The sequence below is a fragment of the Ammospiza nelsoni genome, chromosome 9 (assembly GCF_027579445.1).
Source record: "Ammospiza nelsoni isolate bAmmNel1 chromosome 9, bAmmNel1.pri, whole genome shotgun sequence".
NCBI classification, from domain to species: Eukaryota; Metazoa; Chordata; class Aves; order Passeriformes; family Passerellidae; genus Ammospiza; species Ammospiza nelsoni.
The window spans coordinates 31599168-31618005 of record NC_080641.1 but is presented as its reverse complement, the minus strand read 5'-3'; the positions used below and the strand labels follow the sequence as shown (position 1 = coordinate 31618005).

Genomic DNA, 18838 nt, shown 5'->3' with positions numbered 1-18838 from the left:
GCTGCTGATGGGGTGGGATTGCAGCCCAGATAGGGATGTCTGTCCTTCCAAAACACTTCTATTGCTGCTGATGGAGTGGGATTTCAGCCCAGGAGGAGCAGGGGCTGTTTGCCAGCCCTGCCCAGGAAAAGGAGCAGCACTGGGGAGAGTGGGATGTTCCACCAGCCACCCCTACACCAGGGAGGGGCACAGCAGCCACCCCACATCACTGCCCCCTCTCTCCCTTTGCTGCCTCAAAAGGAACCAGTTATGTCCCACTGAAAAAAAAAAATCTGGCTTGGGAAGATTTTGGATCATACAAAGATTCAAGTAGCGTTAAGTGAACTAGAAAACCACGTCCTGTACATCAGCTTACAAAATTTCTAAATAAAATAATAAAAAAGAAAGAAGAAGAGGTGTGACACATCAGTGCAGGGGATGAGGTGGTACAGCAATGCCCCTCCACCCCAGCCCATGGGACCAAAGCCCCCAGGGAGGCAGGGTCTGGGTGCCACCGTGCCACGTTCCCTTCCGCCACAGAAGTGTCCCCTCATCTGTCTGTCCGTCCGTCTGTCAGCAGGGGGCCGTGGCTCTAGAAGTCCTGCAGCCGTGAGATCAGGTCCTCCTTGTTCTTCAGCAGGAACTTCTCGCAGGCCTCGAAGGTGGAGCAGATGTCTGAGGACAGCCCCGCCACGTTGGTGGTGACGTAGGTCAGGTACCCCGGCATGGCCTGGTTGTAATAAGCCACCTGCAGGGCACAGGGCGAGGTCAGCAGGGCCACAGGGCGGGGAGGAGCCTCCCCCAGGGGCTGTGGGAGCATCTCCCACCTTGCTCATCTCCTGTGACTCCGGCCAGATGCAGAAGCCGGAGCAGAGCGTCTCCCCGCGCGTGAACTCGGGCCTGGCGGGGTGCGTGGGCAGCGTCACTGAGCGAAAGGCCACCACGAAGGGGTCCCTGGGGACGACACAGCCTGGTGAGCTGGCACAGCCTGCCTGGCAGGGAGCAGGGTCGGGCTGGGCACTCACCCCTTGCTGCAGGGCTTCCGTCGGGACGCCAGGATGACGAAGTCCTGCGGCTTGTTCTCGTTCCTGAGCTTCTGGCTCACCACGTGGTAGATCATGTCGTCGTCATCGACCTTCTGGACAAGCTCAGCACTCCTGGAAGGGGAGGGGACTGATCACAGAAACCCTGCTGTGCCCCCCTGAATCTGGGCCTTACACAGTTACAACCCACCAGCAGACCTAAAATATCTGAGGGGACCCAAAACAGACGTTTGCTCCAGCAAAGCACAGCCATCAGCCCAGATGGAGCCAGGACAGGGACACACCGTGTGAGGGGTCTCTAGGAGCAAGCAAGGTGTTCCAGACTGCAAGGCAAGATGTACTCTACTACCACCTGTATGGCAGTTGTCTTTTGTCATGTGGGCAGTTTTTCCTCATCTCTTCCACAATCACTTCTCCCTCGGGAGGGGACATCTGCTGATAACAGCTATTTGATGTCAGTGCATGGCTGATAAGAACTACAACATCCCATTGGGAGATGCTCTGCCCAGAGGGAGGAGCCAAGCATTGCTACCCAGATATAATCTGGGGATTCTGGAACACCACCAGCACGGCATCTCCACTGATTTTCCCAGAGGAACAGCAGCTGCCTCTTCTTCCACTGGATCTTCAGAGGAAGAATGCATCCTTCTCTACAGGATCCCTGCTCCAACAAAACCACCCCTGACACTGCAGGAGGGCTGCAGCCACATTTCCAATTGGACTGCTGTTGGAGAGTTTTGTGCAGACGTGGCTTGAAGGAAAAAGGGCCATGATCATATACAGCTGGTTAAGCAGTAAAAAGCAGCTGTAAGCAGTAAGTTCTCAGCCTTCTGATTACAAGAAAAACAAAAACACTGCGTCCTTGATCAAATAATGAGAAAAACACGGTGAAAAACATGGAGTCCTTGAATGTAGTCAACAACAGTCAACAGCAGGATGCAAAAACAAGTATTAGCCTCAACAAGAAAGCCACAGGTATTAGCAACAAAGGAGGGGTTGGCATGTAATCTGTAACCAATGATGAGCTCAGTTTTTGCAATATGTATGAGTTTAATTAACACTACTATAAAAGTATGTAAGCTGGATCAATAAATCCGAGACAAAGATCATCAGTAGGATGTGCTCGTCTCCCTTCACCTTCCTCAGACTGCTGCCAACACCTTGACCCACAGGGTGTCAGGTTGGGTTCTGACTCTGTCAGTGTTGTTCTAGTGTACTGCATTGTTTATTTTATCTTTTCTTCCCTATTAAAGACCTGTTATTCCCTGCTCCCGTATTTTTTGCCTGAGAGCTCCTTAATTTTAAATTTACAGCAATTCAGAGGGGTGGGGAGGGTTTACACTCTCCATTTCATAGGAGGCTCCTGCCTTCCTTAGCAGACACCTGTCTTTCCAAATCGAGACACAAGGCAACACACTGTCTGTCAGGAAAGCCCAAAGGGATGCTCAACCACAAGGCTTAAGCCTGGGGTGTGTCAGAACTCAGTACATCCCTCTGGGTGTCCAGACTTGCCAAGGACCCCCCCGGGGGGCTCGGAGACCCCGGCACGCAGCCCAGAACACCTGGGGATTTGATTATGACCCCTGGAGCAAGTTACCAACTTTGTATGAGGATCTGAAAGTCACAGAAGTTTAAATAGTATAATAATAAAATTATCACAGGGTGAAAATGTAGATTTTAGGATTTTTGGTTTGGAGGTTTTGGGGACAAGATGGAGGAACTTGGGCATGTCCAGCCTTTCTTTTTCTTCTTCTTGGTCTCCATTTTCTGCAGTGATGTTGGCACTTTGGGATTGGTCTAGAGTAGAAGTGCACTGTCTAACATAGGTGATAGGTATTGGGAATTAAGTGTAAATATGTTATACATAGTTTGTAGTATAAAAAGACAACACCGCCCTGAGGACGGTCAGAGTGCCTGTGGCTGCCTGGCTGAGCAGATCTTGGCTGGGCAGAAAGAAAATTTTATAGGTAAGAATTAATAAACAACTTCAAGACCAAAACTGAAGAGATCTGACTCGTTCTTTGGATGCACGGGCCGAAACAGAGACATCTTGGGGCTGCAATTAACACCTAAGCTCCAACAGGGGTGTGTTTTTGGGGAGGCTGCAGCACTCACACGTAGTGGCTGTCCCACTCGTGCCGGCGCCGCAGGTTGGAGAGCAGGGAGAAGGCTCGGCTGGCCGGGATGCACACGGACATCTCGATGCGGAAGGACAGGAACTTGTCCTCCTCCAGCGTGTACATCCGCACCTGGGGAGCACAGGGCACAGCTGGGACTTGTTCCTACTGGGATTGCCCTGCTTTGGGGCCCAGGGAGAGGGGACAGGGTTTAGCACCTTTTCCTTCTCTCTGGCGAGCGCCCAGTTCGCTTTGGCCACGAGCATCTTCAGCGCAGAGACGTTGTTGTAGCTCAGATAAACCTGGGGCAGGGGCAGCACGTCAGGGGCACGAGGGGGAGCAGGAGGAGGAGCAGTAGGCAGCAGCTTCCACAGGGATCATCCTACCTTGTTGCTTTGGTCCCAGGGCACGGAGAGCGGCACCTCGGTCTGCTTGCAGGAGACGACGTATTTTCTGCAGCAAAGGAACAGCTTCCCTTGTGAGGGGACACAAAGCACCCCCAGACTGTCCCTGCCCCCCAGTGCTGAGCCCCCCCTTTCCTCCTTCCTCCAGCCGCACATCCCACTCGTTTTGCTGCTCACCGGTCCAGCCGAATTTTTTTCCTAGCACTGGCTTCTCTGTACCTCCTCTCTCCATCCTGATAAATGGGAAAAGGCAATTAAGTTAATAGGAAAAGGAGGATTAAAAAAAACCAAAAAAACAAAAAAACAAAAAAACCCCATGCCCTTTTGGGAGTGGGAAAAACACTCAGCAGGGAAGGGCTGGCAAGTGAAGCCCTCTTGCTTGACAGCTGCCACTCTGGCCACACTGCACTGATGGTCAGTGATTAATTGTGATTTATTTCAGCATTGTCACCACGCTCTGATCAAGTGACGGGCACTGGCACATAAGGGAAAACACTTGTTGTGGCTGCAAACCTGAACAATGCCTCTGAAAAAAAACTGTGTGCCCTAGCACCTGCAAATGTTCTCTCCTGGGGAAAAAGAAAGCCAAAAAAAGCAGCTTATTTTGAAGAAAGTGCTAGTGTGGTGTTTTAAAGAGGGTGAGAGGAGGTTTCAGGGGGGCCAACTTTGGCCATGAGATGATCTCCATCACAGTGAGAGATCCTAGTTTTAAGGCATCAAAAACTCAGGGAGCTGGACAAGGAACAGCCCAGGAGAAGCTGAGATGCAGGAGTGTTTGCTTTGCCACTGTGCTCATGTGACAGATTTCCCTAAATATTTGGATCCCAGCAAATTATGGATTAGGATGCTTTGAAAGGTACAAAACCACCTCAACATTCCTTCCCCAAAATTATAGAAAAGATGAGCTGGAATTTGCAGGCAATACTCTGCTAAGCCTTGCATGGCTAACACACCTCCCTCTCTGCTCAGGCAAGTGGTTTATTTTATCAGTTACACCCAGCAATCAACTCAATCCACTTGCTATTGAGCAATTCCATTCCCACCACCACAAAACTCCATTTGTTTTCCCGCGAATCCGAGAGCCCTCGGGGGCTGAGTGGGATATTTCCCTGTGCCACCAGGCTGGGGAGAAGCCATCCCTGCCGTGCTTACCCCCGGCTCGGGTGCCACCATGGGCAGCGTGCGGGGCTGGCCCTGCTGGTCCAGCACCACGAAGGTCATGAAGGCGCTGTTGATGTGCCGGCGGCTCACAGACATCTCCTGCCCGTAGGCCTCGGCGCTCACCCCCACCTCCATGCTGCCAGAAAGAAATGGGAATGAGGGAGCAGAGGGAGCGGAGGGCCACGGGGAGGGCGGGAAGGGCACCCCCACCACCGGCACCCACCTGTTCTTGAAGGCGTTGTTGACGATGGCTTTGAGCACCAGGCGGTCCCCAACTTGCGACGGGCCCCGAAAGTGGAACATCTCGATGGCCCTCAGCGTGGGGTAGCTATGGCACAGACGGCTGTGGGGACAGGTGTCACCCCCCAGCCATGGCCCCATGCCACGGCACCTTCCCCAACCCAGCCAGAGACAAGGAGACCCCAAAAAATGTCACCCCTGGATCCCAAAGCCAGGCGTGAGAAGGAACAATGAGTACGAACTGCAATGAGTGTGAACTGCAGTGAGTGTGAACCTTTCCCTGGGGTTCCTCAGCACCTGTGGGACTCCCTGTGCAGTGCCACCCAAGGTTGACAATTAGAGAGCAAAGGTTGCTGGGCACCATCCCTACAGTCCACCTGTGGCCAGACCCAGCCGCTGGTGTCCCCTCCCTGTCCTGGCTCCATCTGGGTTAATGGCTGCACTTTGCTGGAGCAAACATCTATTTTGGGTCCCCCTGGCCCCCTTGTCAGGTCACCTGGCTGCGATGGTGGCCACGTTCTCCATCCAGGCCATGATCTGCCCCCCGAAGGTGTTGCCCTGGTGGTTGGCGTGGGGAGGCAGCACCAGCTCCACGCTCTCCACGCGCGTCCTTTCCGCCGGCACCGCCCCACTGCCGTCCCGCGTCTCCAGCTCTGCCACGGGGGACAGCAGGGTTCAGTGTCCTGTACGGCCACTGGGACCCCTCTCCCAGCACCCCACCAACCCCTGTCTGTCACCCTGATTTTTTAAGTTTTTCTAAGCCTTCTGATGTTGACATTCTTGTAATGAACTTTCTTGTAAACACTTTATGTAAATAACTTATTGGTTTTGCATTCTTTTATGGAGGATAAATTTGATGGACTGTTGGTTTGTCCAGTGTCATTGGAGAGGTGGCACTTTCACCCTCCAATCCACTGTCACTTTTGGAAATCTGTAAATGTTGGAGTCAGAAAATAAAAAGTTCCTTTTTTTCCTTGGAAAGAGCAGCAAGTCCACATTGTGCTGTATGTCCTATAGTGACACTTGTCCCTCTCCCCACAGCTGCTCTCCCACTCCATCACCCCCCCAAACCTCCAGGCCTGGCAGTCTGGGGTGGTGGGGCTGATCCCACCATGGCCAGGGCATTCCCAAACCTCCACGTGGTGATCACCCCAGCACCCTGCTGAGGAGTGGGATGTCACCAGTGGGCATCAGGGCTATTTTGGAAGCAAACAGGGCACGGTACCAGTTTCCTGGGGGCTGCTGGTGAGCAGGTCCTTGAGGGTGTCCTTGTGCACCAGGCGCATGCGGCGGCGCTCGGCGGCGATGCTGTACTCGATCTTCTCCTCCTCTGTCTGTGGGATCACAGGCTCCAGCCGCACCTGCAGAGGGATGGGACAGGGTGCAGCTCTGCTGGGGGATGAGCAGCAGAGAGCAGGTGCCCTCCATGCCCAAGGCAAGGCCCAGAGCCACCCACCATGTATCCCCCAAGCACAGGACAGAGCATCACTGACCCATGAAGAAACAGCCATGATGGAAAGCTGACCCAGCCCAGCCTCAGAGAGGCCATTTCCTCACTGCCAGTGTGTAAGGCAGGCTACAGAGTGCCCCCACCAGCAGCCACTGCTCACCTTGCTGCCCATGGGGCCCTGTGCCACGAAGGTGGCGTACGCCTTGCAGATGCTGCAGTGCTTCCCGCTGCACAGGTCCTCATAGCTCACCTGGATGCCCACCTGGGAGAGGGCACAGCACCCCTGAGAGCTGGCTCTGCTCACCAGGAACCCACATCCCACCATGAGAGAGCCAGAGCCAGCCATAAATGATGTACACATGGGATTGAAGATGGGAATTGTGGGAGGATTTGGGGATTTGGCCACATGGCTGGTGGGGACGGGCACACAGCAAGGGGGACAGGGGTAGAGGCACACACCAACCTCCATGCTGGAGTTAAAGGCTCGGTTCACTTTGGCTTTGATGTTGACAACTTGCCCGACGCTGAAAAACAGGAAGAGGAGAAAGGGTCTGGGGTTATTGAGGGACAGCAGCAACCCAGCATCTCCCTCTGAGGTGCCACGGCATTCCAGCTCACTGCCCGCTGTGGTGAGGCTCCCTGGGACTGTGGGACATGCCAGGTGGCCAGCAGGACACGGGGACAGCCACCCCTGAGAGCAGTGAGATGTGAGCCCTGAGCAGCTGTGTGCAAGTGGGACCCAGGTCTGGGGTGACACCTGGGGGGGCAGAGGTGCCCGAGGCTCGCTTGGCACCCCTGCCCACGTGGGCATGCATGTTCCTGCCAGAGCAAACGGCTTCTCCAGCCTTGCATCCACTGTCCTGCACACAGGACCAGCCACGGGGCCTCCCCACAAGCAATGGACACCGTGGGATAATGGGAGGTGGCAGGAGGCAGGGCCGGCCAGGGGCATTTTGCACCATCTCTGAAATGGAACATCTGCTGGCAGCTGCTCTCCTCTGTGCCTTCAGCAGGCTTCAGAGGACACACACAGACCCTGCAGCCTGAGCCACTCCAGACTGGCACCCATGGAATGAGCAAATTCAATTTTTTAGTGATGCCGACAGCAGTCTGCACCAAATAACATGTTTAAATCAGGAATATTCCTCATTCCCCAAAAGAGGCCAGTACTAGGAAACTCAGTGGAAAAATAAACCCTGTAACCACCACTTCTCCAAACCCTGTGCCTTCACACATGCCTTCAGGCTCCAGATGAGCTCTGTGAGTGTCACACTCTGCACGCTGGCTCTGGCTGGAGCAGGAGTGGCAGGAGCTGGTGCCTCTGGCCGTCCCCCAGCGCGGACCCTGGCACGCCAGAGGGTTAGCAGGGTTAGGTGAGCAGCCCCTGTTGACATGCCATGCCTGGTCAGTGGGGTTAGGGCTCCCAACTCACGGCAGCACTGTGCCAGGCTGGCTGCTCTAGGGCCAAACACGTCCGTACCCGAGCGCGCTCCTCCCGTCCCGCTGCCCAGCAGGGCTGGCAGACGGCTGGCTGGGGCAAAGAGAGACACCAAACGTGGGGACAGCGTTAGAGGCCATGGAAGCAGCCAGATGGATGCTCTGGGTGGGTTTGTGGTGAGGGGCATGCAAGGGCAAGGGGCCAGGCAGGCAGGTCTATTTATAGCCCTAAAAGTGCTTTATCTTCTCTGGGCTTATCAAACAGTAGAGGCCATAAATGCCACACGAAGCCCAACTCAAGGGCACATGTGATCCTCCCCAGAGGCTGCACTTCCACACAGAAGGGCACAGGGACGGGGACAATCTGCTGCCCAGCCAGTGAGCTTTAAGCCAGTGATAATTTGGGGTCTCCTCCCTGCCTCTCCCCCACAGCACAAGGGCAGCAGAAGGCACAAACAGCCAGCAAGGAGATCTGACACAAAACTCCTCCACCTCCCAACAGCTCTGCAGGAAATCCCTGCCAGGCCCCTTGCTCGGAGCCTTGAGCTGGACCACAGCAAGTGGGATCCGAGCCAGGAGCAGCACAAATTCCCTGCCCCCTTGGAGCAGTGCCCAGCTCACCCCTGAGGAGGGACAAATGCTTTGCAGGGCTTGATGTGGTGCTGTGGAGTGGCCTTGGGGCTGTTCTTCCCTGCTCCTGAAACCCATGGGGAAAAGTTGCCCCAGGAGCAGGGTATCAACCCCAGGGGTGCCACCTCCTGCTGCACCACATCCCCACACTGTGGATTTCTCAAGGAGCTGGGCCCCAGGGAAACGGGCACCTCATGTGGGAGGACAAAAGTGTGAGTTCAGCATTTCCTGGGAATGACAGTAAAACCCAGGACTGAGTCAGACCTCTCAGTGCCAAACAAACCAGCTGACAGCCAGGGACCCCAGTGCCAGCCCTGGGTACCCACACTGGTGCCTGCACAGCAGGGAGTGGCTGGGCAGTATGGATCCTGAACTGGATGGATCCTGAACTGCATGGATCCCATATGGCAAGGCAGGAACTGCTGGGCAGCATGGATCCTATATTGCACAGATCCTATATTGAATGGATCCCATATTGCACGGATCCTATACTGCATGGATCCCATACTGCATGGATCCCATACTGCATGGATCCTATACTGCACGGATCCTACATTGCATGGATCCTACATTGCATGGATCCTACATTGCACGGATCCCATATTGCATGGATCCTATACTGCATGGATCCTATACTGCATGGATCCTATATTGCATGGATCCCATATTGCACAGATCCTATACTGCATGGATCCCATACTGCATGGATCCTATACTGTATGGATCCTATATTTCATGGATCCTAATTGCAAGGATCCTATATTGCACGGATCCTATATTGCACGGATCCTATACTGCATGGATCCTATACTGAATGGATCCTATACTGCACGGATCCTATATTGCATGGGTCCCATATTGCATGGATTCTATATTGCAAGGATCCTATATTGCATGGATCCTCTATTTCATGGATCCTATATTGCACGGATCCCATATTGCACGGATCCTATATTGCACGGATCCTATATTGCACGGATCCTATACTGCATGGATCCTATATTGCATGGATCCTATACTGCATGGCAAACCCCCAGGGAGCCCCATGGAATGGCACCCAGGTGGGAACAGACAAACACAGGGGGTGTGGGTGCTCTGAGAGACCAGTAAAGGTGGGTGGCAGTACCTGGGCTTGCTGGGGGTACAAAAGGAGGAGACTGCTTTGGGAATGCTGGGTGGGAATGATCACAGTGCTGGGAGCCCATGGAGGATGAGGATGGAACCCTGGGAGGGTTTTTGTCCCCTCAGCCCAGGAGAAACACTGTCCCCTGAAACACCACATCCCAAGGGCTGCATGAATCAGAGGGGGCAGCTCTGTGGGGCAGCACCCAGGGGGTGCCAGGACCAGCCTGGGATGGAATTTTGAGCGGGCACTGCCCAGCCTGGCACATCCCACAAAGCCGGGAGCACTGTGGGCTGGGTGGGTGAGCCCCTCTGTGCCTCTGCCACCCACACAGCCGCTCCAGAGGCACGGCCTGCAGGATTCCAGCTTTCCAGAGCACTAAATCAGAGCTGCTTCCTGAACAAAGCCAGGGAGGAGCTGGCGCTGGGGGAAATACCGGGAAGCCAGTGCGGCTGGAGCTCCCCAGGCGAGCAGACAGCGGATAAATCAGAGCAGACAGCAGCCCTGCAGCCTCATCCCTGGCTGCCCTGCCAGCCTGGCACTGCCCCTGCGCCTCTCCTCCTCCTCTGGGCACGCTGCTCCCAGCTCCAGCCCCTGCCCACATTGCAGAGGGCAGAGGGGGAACCCCAGTGTTTGCCTGGGAATTTACCTAATGGTGTGCTCAAAATAGATGTCGTCCATGGAAGCCGTGACGCACGGGCAGCCGGCGTGTCTCTCGGCTGGAAAGGAAAAACAAACTGCGTCAGCAACCTGCAGCAGCGTGCTGAGGGTGTGTGGGGCACGAGGGATCCTCTGCCCCACGTCACAGACATCTTTTATGGAAAATCCTTTCCGTAGGATTTTTCCTCCTGAGGAGCTGGGAGGCCTCATGAACAAAATGTAAACAATGATTATCTGCTGCTGTGGAATGCAACAGGTGCATCTGTGATTGGTCTCATGTGGTTGTTTCTAATTAATGGCCAGTCACAGTCAGCTGGCTCGGACCCTCTGTCTGAGCCACAAACCTTTGTTATCATTCTTTCTTTTTCTATTCTAATAGCTAATATTCTATTAGCTAACCTTCTGATGAAATCCTTTCTTCTACTCTTTTAGTATACTTTTAATATAATATATATCATAAAATAATAAATTAAGCCTTCTGAAACATGGAGTCAGATCCTTGTCTCTTCCCTCATCCTCAGACCCCTGTGAACACTGTCACAGTCCCAGGCTGGTGACACTGGTGACACCCAGCCAGTGTCCCTTTCCCTGCTGAAGCCCATTGAATCCCAAACCAGAGTGGGATTTGGGGTTTCTCCACCCACAGCAGCGTGGGTTTGCAGATGTTTGAAGCTTTGGAGGGTGTGCTGGTGTTTGCCTTCCTTCCATGAGCTTGCAGCTGTGGAGATGCACCAGCAGCTGATTCCATCTCCCCGTACACAGCAAATACTTCAAAGCTGCTCTGCTGGTGTGCAGCTTTTCCCTCGGGACTCCAGGAACCTCAGACTGCAAAACCGCTCTGGGAACCCCATCCAAATGCAGAACTGCACCCATTCCCCTGTCATACCCTCCCCGTGCTTGGCTAAGCTGGTGAGCCCCATTGCTTCCTGCTGAGTGGAGGAGCTCAGCCCACTGTGGCTGCTGCTCAGCTGCCCCCAGCCTGCCCTCCCCATGCCCTGCACAGCAGGCAAGGAAAAGGGCAGCCCTACAGAGGAAGGATTTTGATCTGTCCCCAAGCCAGCAGGCATGCTGCAGTGCACGTCTCCTCCCCTCCTTGTCCTGCTCCTCTTTGCTCTCTAATTACTCAGCAGAACGCCATGACGTGGGTCCCCAGCTGGCGTCACTGCGAGGCACACACCGTGCTGGGCTGCCAGGGATGAGCTGCTCCTGTGCATGCTGCCTGCTGCCTTCCCTGGCAGCCAGCAGCACGAGGGCTCCAGAGGGACAGGGTGGCTTACAGGAGGGAGAGGATGGCTTACCAAAGGGAGAGGATGGCTTACAGGAGGGAGAGGATGGCTTACCAGGGGAGAGGATGGCTCCAGAGGGAGAGGATGGCTTACAGGAGGGAGAGGATGGCTCCAGAGGGAGAGGATGGCTTAGTGGGGGGAGAGGATGGCTTACAGGAGGTAGAGGAGGGCTTACCAGAGGAGAGGATGGCTTACCAAAGGGAGAGGATGGCTTACCAAAGGGAGAGGATGGCTTACAGGAGGGAGAGGATGGTTTACAGGAGGTAGAGGAGGGCTTACCAGAGGAGTGGATGGCTTACCAAAGGGAGAGGATGGCTTACTAGAGGAGAGGATGGCTTACAGGAGGAAGAGGATGGCTTACCATGGGTAGAGGATGGATCACCAGAGGAAGAGCATGGCTTACCAGAGAGGCAGGCGGCCGTGTCGATCCACTTGAGCAGCTGGCCGGTGCTGAGCTCCCCGCGGTGGTTGGTGTGGCAGGGTTGCACCAGCTGGCTCATCTGCACCTCGGTGGGGTTGTGGGCAGCCGGGGGGCTCGCCATGGCCCCCCGTGCCTCCTCCTGCTCCCCTGGCTCCCGGGCACGGGGTGCAGAGGTCGAGCCCTGTGGGGCACAAAAAAAAGCTGCATTTTACCCCAAGGGGAAGCAAATCCCCTGAAGGAACCTGTGAATGCATTCCCCACACAGAGCTGGGAGAACCCCAGCCCTGCACAGCCCTGCACAGCCCTGCACACCACCAAACCCACCCAGCCCTTGCCAAAGACAAGGTGCCGGCAGCTGAAAGGAAAAGATCCCTCTAAAAAAAATTTCCATAGAGGATTATTCCAGGTTTTCAGGCCATTTATCACCCAACCCCACTGCTCCCTCCCAAAAACCACGAAAAAACCCTCCCAAAGTTAATCACTCCTCTCGGAAGGGATTTTTCTCCTTGACAGCTTCATTTTTAGGGTGCTACAGCACAGGATGGGTTTTCTCTCCTGGGGCTGGACAGTGCTGCACACCTTCCACCAACACCCCCCTGCACCAAAGGAAGGACTGGAAGCCATGTGGCACAAGCAGCAGAGGAGGAGCATCCTCAGTTTGGGGTTTTTAGGGCAGTGAAACATGTTCCTTGTCCATTTGCAGGGCACAGAGCAGCAGGGTGGCAGAGAGAGGAGGCTGGGGTGGTGCTGGCAGGGAAAACAGCTGATGGGAGATGTCAAGCGAGCCGTGTTACACAAGGGGTGAACTCAGTTAGCCTGGTGAGTAACTGAGCAGACACGAGGAGCTGTCTGGGCTTCGTCAGAGCCCTTCCTTCCGCTTTCTGCTCCCGCTGCAGCTCCTGCTCCCAGCACTTGTTGCAGGAGTCCCGCTGCAGCAGCAGCTCCCCTGCCCTTTGCTTCACCCAGATTCTTTAGAGATGGGTTCATGCTGAAAACGAAGCTTTCCCGACTACCCTGAGCTCGCTGCCTCTCAGAATAGCATTTTCCTCCAGCGGGTCTAACCTCTGTTTCCATAGCTACTGGTACACGACATCCCGGGAACGGGAACGGCACAAACCCTGCCTGGGCAGGGACACAGCGAGCCCATGGCAAGGGTGGGATCCCCCATCCCACACTGAGACCCACCAGAGCCCCTCCAGAAGCCTCCACACCCCTGTGTGAACCTCCCGGGCTGCTTCCCAGCAGCAGAAGCGCCTCCTCGAGCAGCACAGAGCTATTTTGGGAAGGCAGCAGGCTCTGGGGGACGAGCCAGCAATGCAAAGAGCTCCAAAGCCGCCTGCTGCAGCGTGAGCAGACAGCCTGGCCCAGCATCCCGCCGGTCATTCTCCCAGAGTGTGACAGCTCTGAGTCTCAGGGAAGGAGCTGCTGGCTGTGGGAATGTGCTGGGAGAGGGTGCAGCCAGGCCTGGCATCCCCTGGCACGGCCTGGGTTAGTAGCTGGTGGCACAACGGGAGCCATGGGTTAGCTGCACGGCATGGAGGGTACCTGGAGGCCATTGCAACAGAAGCTCAAGATGTCTTCAGGGACTATAACATTCCCCTTGACCATTTTTAAGAGACACCTGGAAAGGAGCAGAGTGGCTGTGGTTACGGCGGGATGGGCAGAGACGGGGTGGCTGTGTCCCAGCAGAGTGTGTGGCGGGTTGTCACAGCCTGTCCCCACATCCTGACATCCCTCCCACACCGCTGACCCCTCACCAACACCCATCAGAGCTGACAGGGAGAAGGGCAGAGCTGGGGCAGGTGCCTGCCATTCCACGGGGGTCACCAGCCCAGATGAAAGAGCCCCAGCTATTTCGGGGAGCTGGACCAAGCACACATTGCAGGGTTGTGGCCAGCCCCTCAGCCAGCGATGCTGCGCCAGTGTTGCTCCATGTGACACAGGGCTGTGCCTTGAAGCTCCCCTGGCCGGAGCAGGGACTCTGCTGCAGTCACAAGACAGCCAGGAGCGTATTTTTGGCAGCAGGCAGGGCTGAGGCTGCCATGGGTGGTACTGGGGGCAGCAAATAGGAAGCACCCGGCTCCAGCAGTGCTGCTCCAGTCCCTCTGCCTGCCAAGCCCTGGCATTCCACAAGGGCATCCTGTGTCCTTGGGTGCCTGCAGGCTCCAGGGCCACATGCAGGGTGGCTGTGTCCAAGCTGGACATTGTGGTGGCATTGCAAGGAAAGGCAGTGTGGGAGCTGCAGCAAAAAAAAAAAAAAAAAAAAGAAGTGGAAGAGGCTTCATATTTACAGTTTGCTTTTAGACACAACAGTGCCAGGCCCTTGGCATACCCCCAGCTTCCCAGCACACATCCCTCTCCCATGCTGTTAAAACCAGGCTGCTGGAAGTAGCAGCTCTTTTCCCAATGGATTGGGAATTTTGGCACAGGGTTAAAAAAGTGGAAGGTGTAGATTTGCCTCCTATGCCATCAGGAGCTGGGGCATCCCACAGAGTACACCCAGTGTGGTCAGTACAAAACAAGACACAAACAGGAGCCTCTTGCAGCCTCCCACCCCTGCCCCAGCAGCACTGGGCTTTGCTTTCCCCAGCCCCATGACCTTTTCCCTAGCCCCATGACCTGTCCAGCCTTGTTATTGAGGTTTGGGAGCTTCCTGATGGCTCACCCGCCCTTGCAGGGCCCGCTGCAAGAGTTACTGTCCTGTTTAACAGGATGGGTTTGCTGCCCAATGCAGGCACAGGGCGGTGGCAGCGGCTGGGGGTGGTCCTGTTACACCCACAGCCCCAGCCAGCAGCTCCAGAGGGACATTCCTTGGAAACCCAAACCTGCTGCTGCCTCGGCAGTGGTGTCACCTTGTCCCTGGGTTGCGTTAGCAGGAGGGGCACAAACACTCAGAGCTGTCTGCTTTGCATCATCCCCCTGCTGCTGGCCAGGCAGCCCCAGCCCGGGGAAGGGGAGCGCCCCGAGACCCAGAGCCACCCAGCTGGTGGGCATTTGTGGAGTATTTGTTATGGAAACCAAGCCAGCCAGTGTCTGTCCTCATTAAAATCTTCAGCCTCACTCAACTGTCACATTTTTAAAGCTGTTGACTGATGCAGCCCTCGGGTCACCATGGCAACGGGATGCAGTACCCAGGCGATGATGCTCTTACTCTGTCACCCCTTGAGTGACCCACTTCTACCCAAAAAAAAAACCCAAAAAGTTTGCATTAGAGGAAAAAAATATCCCTTCCAGCAGAATATTTTTCTTGCCTCCTGCCACGCTCACTTCCTGCGCTGCTGAAGGCGTAAGGAGCCCACAGAGCAAACAAGAGAGGAAAACAAACACACCAACAACCCTGCAAATACTGAGGAGAGGGACCCCACACCTCTCCTACACCCTGGCAGAGGGGTGTCCAACAGCACCCAAACACCCACAAGCTCCAGGGAATGTTTCTGCTGTGAAATTCAGTGCTGGCCTCTTCAGAAATCACCACTGTGCACAAACCTCCACTGCAAACCCTCGTGGGTGCCACAGCTCCCTGGGATGGTGCTGGGCAGAGATGCAGGAGAACAGCTCTTCCCCTAAATCCTTGAGCCCACTGACAGCAGGGTTTGCTTCAGCCACCCCCAAGGCAGTGAAAGAGAGGGAGAGACAAGGGTGAAAATGGGGATCCCAAGTGCTGGGCTTTGGGAGGGGTCTGGGCAGAGCAAGACCACCCTCAGCTGCCCTCAGAGCTCTCTCACCATCCACTGCCACCTCTCAGATACCTAACCCCCATTTTCCCTCACCTGGCTCTGTCTCCTATCCCCACTCCAGCCCCTTGGTTTAACCTGACCCCTCCCTGGAAGTATTTAAAAAAAAAAAAAGGGGGGAGATGGTGGGGAAGAAAGCGGCGACAACGAAGTTCTCATGGCGGATTATTGGTGTATAATTGAGCAATATCCATGGTAACAAGCAAATCTGCACGCGTTAAAAAATTACCCTGACCTACTTTGGGAAATTCTGCCATCTCCATAGGGCAGTGAGGGCTGTCCATCCCCCGAGACCCGGCCTGCCAGCAGTGACAATGCCAGCAGCATTGGAGATGCCCAGCACAGCCCAGCCCATCATCCCATGCCCACCAGGATGGAGCAGGGTCCCCAGCATGAGAGCTGCTGCTCAGGATGGGACAAGAGGCACTGAACTGCCAGGTCACAGCACAGTGAGGAAATACAGCAGCTCCCTGCAGTGTGGTGCAGGAGGGTGGCCAGCCCAGAAGAAAGGCCAACACACACTGCAATGGGTATTTTTGGTACCACACATCATGTTTCCTTAGAGTACATGGAGCAAAGCAAGGCACGGGGCCAGGAAAGTGCAAACCGAGGGTCAAAGGCAAGAGTGGGACACAGGATGACTCCTCTTACCAGGGGCTGATGGTTTTCCAGCCATCACCCATGGGAAAGCATCGCTCAGTGTGAGCAGGGACACCTCCAGCACCCTCCCAGCCCTCCCCAGCGCAGGGTGCAGCCCCCCCAGCCCAGCCATGCCCACAGCCCCATCCATACCCCTGCCCGAGTGCTCTTTGCAGCTCCCATGAGGCTCCCACGAAGGCTGGCGCTGGTTTGCCGGCACAGGGCCGAAGTCCCCCAGGGAGTGTCCCAGGGGACAAAGGGACAAAGGTCTGGTTCATGTGCAGGGGGTGAACAGAGCCATATGCCACCCCAGAGCACCTGCACACACCTCCAGGGCCAACATTCACACCCATGGGGACACCCAAGAGCGCCGCCCAGCCCGGGCAGCTTTGCCCTGCCACCCACGGCGTTCCCAGGGAGGAGCTGCCACAACATCAACACCACCACGTTCAGAGCACCACAGCTGGGAACCACCACAGTGGAGACCAGGCTGCTGCAAAGGTCCACACCCTGGTGGTCTTCACTGTGTGGTCTCCGCAATGGGGGTCACCACGGCTGAGAGCACTGGAGTAGGAAACGCCCAGGTGAACACCATGGGGATGTGGTGGTCCCCGCCGTGGCCAAGACCACCTCATTTGAGGCTGCTGGGGTGGCGACCACATCCAGTGCCACCCACCAGCCCCAGCACGTCCCTCTGCCCTCCCCACACCGCCACCATTCCCAGCAGCCCTGTGCCCATGCTTCCCAAATATCTGCCCCTACTTTAAGTGAAAAGAAGCTGATTCAAGCCAAAGGCCGCAGCACTGCTCCTGCCAAACCCTGGGCGGGGTTTGGTGTCCCCAGTTCTCTCCCGCTGTCCCCACTGCAGCCCGAGGATGCCACGTCCCCATGGACAAGCCGTCAGTGCCCACCACGACGGAGCAGCAGCACGGCTCGCTGCCAACCCCAAAGGCAGGAAAACACCACCCGGGTGAGCAGGGGGTCACCAGGGGCTTTCACCCCACATCCTTCCCCCGGAAGAGCCGCCCGGCGCCGATGCGTGCCAGGACAAGCCGGGAATGAAGAACTCTCTCCAGCAGCTGCGCTCCCCCATCCCCCGCGCTCCCCGCCGATCCCCACGGTGCCCAGCTCCCCGCAGGGCTCACCTCAGCCAGAAGAAGCTGAGCATTTGCGGGAGGTGTCGGTGCCACGGCTGGCTCGGAGGAGAAGCGTCCGGACACCTGCGGGCGCGGGCGTCGAGGCCGGGCTGGCGCGGCGCCCTGGGCCGGGGCCAGGCACACACCCCCGCCCGCTTCCTCGGATATGGCCAGGCGCAACTTTTCTTAAGGTAGCGCTTGGCAGATCGCGGCCCGCCTGGAAAATGGCCGGCGCTCGGGAGCTTGGCTGGGGATGCGGCCGGGAATGTGCCGGGCTGGCGGCGGGAGCGGCGGGAGGCAGCGGCGCGCTGCCAGCAGCTCTGCGGAGCGCGGGGATGATGCTGGCCTTCATCCCTCCCCAGGGAGCGGCTCCTGGGGGGCATCCCCTGCTCAGCCCACTCATCATCATCTTCTGCCCTCGTCTCCCCAGCCAGGGGCACTCGGTTAGACTTACCTGAAAATATCAGTGGGAGCTGCAGGTGCCCACACCAAGCTCACAATCCGGAAAAACCTCGGCAAACTTCTCCAAAACCAATCCAATCCACTCCCTGGCCCTGCTGCCTTTGAACTACCTCTGACAGGTCTTATCACAAACTCCCTTTTTGTCCTTTTTTTTTTTTTTTTTTTTTTTAACAAGGAAATAAAATGCAAATCGGCGTGTCACCACATTAATGACTGTTGGGTCCAGTGGACCTGTTGTTCTATTTGTTCTATTTGTGTTTCATTTTAATGACTGTTGGGTTTAGTGGAGGTGTTGCTCTGTTTGTATTTGATTTACACACTTTCACAAGTGACTCTTGGTTATCAGCCTACAAGAGTTTGATCAAAGCTCTTGGCAGGCACCGGCAGCACAAGTATTGCCCCTGGAAAGCCAGAGGAGAAATAATTGAGCAATTTCAAGGGGAAATAAAGCCCCGCTCTTTTTTTTGGTAAATAAGAATAACAAAGCACTGAAACAGGGCAAAAGCCCCTGCCTCAGCCACCTAAATTTTAGGCTGGTTGTGGAAAATGCTCATCAAAATCCTGGTCCCAGGCAGAGGGGAGGTGGGACACCGGGATACCTCTGCAAGGGCTGGGCAGGGGTGGAGATGGGGCCCAGCTCGGGGTGATGATCCCCCGAGGGGGTTTGGAGCCTTTGGGGGATGGAGGAGGCTCTGCATTGCACCAGGTGATTGATCCGATTATGGTGATGGAGAGTCTCTCTGGAAGAAGATTGTTGCCTGAGGACTTTAACCCCGCTGAGCGTTCACTGCTCAGCTACTTGGATAAAATCTGCATTCCTCATTCCAAGAGCAGGAACAGAGAGGCCCTTCCATGTCTTGCAGGTGGCTTTGCACACCCAGATGTGATTAAATTCCATCATTTCAGAAAACAACAT

At 55.7% G+C, this 18838-nt stretch overlaps 1 protein-coding gene across 1 annotated transcript; it reads right to left on the bottom strand.

The window, feature by feature from the left end:
- Window positions 1-286: 286 nt before the first annotated feature.
- On the bottom strand, window positions 287-17586 carry ACOT11 (acyl-CoA thioesterase 11). Its single transcript, XM_059478689.1, has 17 exons — window positions 17470-17586; window positions 13497-13572; window positions 11934-12132; window positions 10234-10303; window positions 6858-6918; window positions 6555-6656; window positions 6170-6305; window positions 5441-5597; window positions 4928-5047; window positions 4696-4840; window positions 3721-3776; window positions 3526-3592; window positions 3358-3441; window positions 3138-3271; window positions 1005-1136; window positions 807-933; window positions 287-727 (listed from the first exon to the last, which is right to left on the bottom strand). The coding sequence occupies exons 1-17, from the start codon at window positions 17490-17492 to the stop codon at window positions 572-574; spliced, it is 1845 nt and encodes a 614-aa protein (XP_059334672.1). The 5' UTR covers window positions 17493-17586; the 3' UTR covers window positions 287-571.
- Between the last annotated feature and the right edge of the window lie 1252 nt (window positions 17587-18838).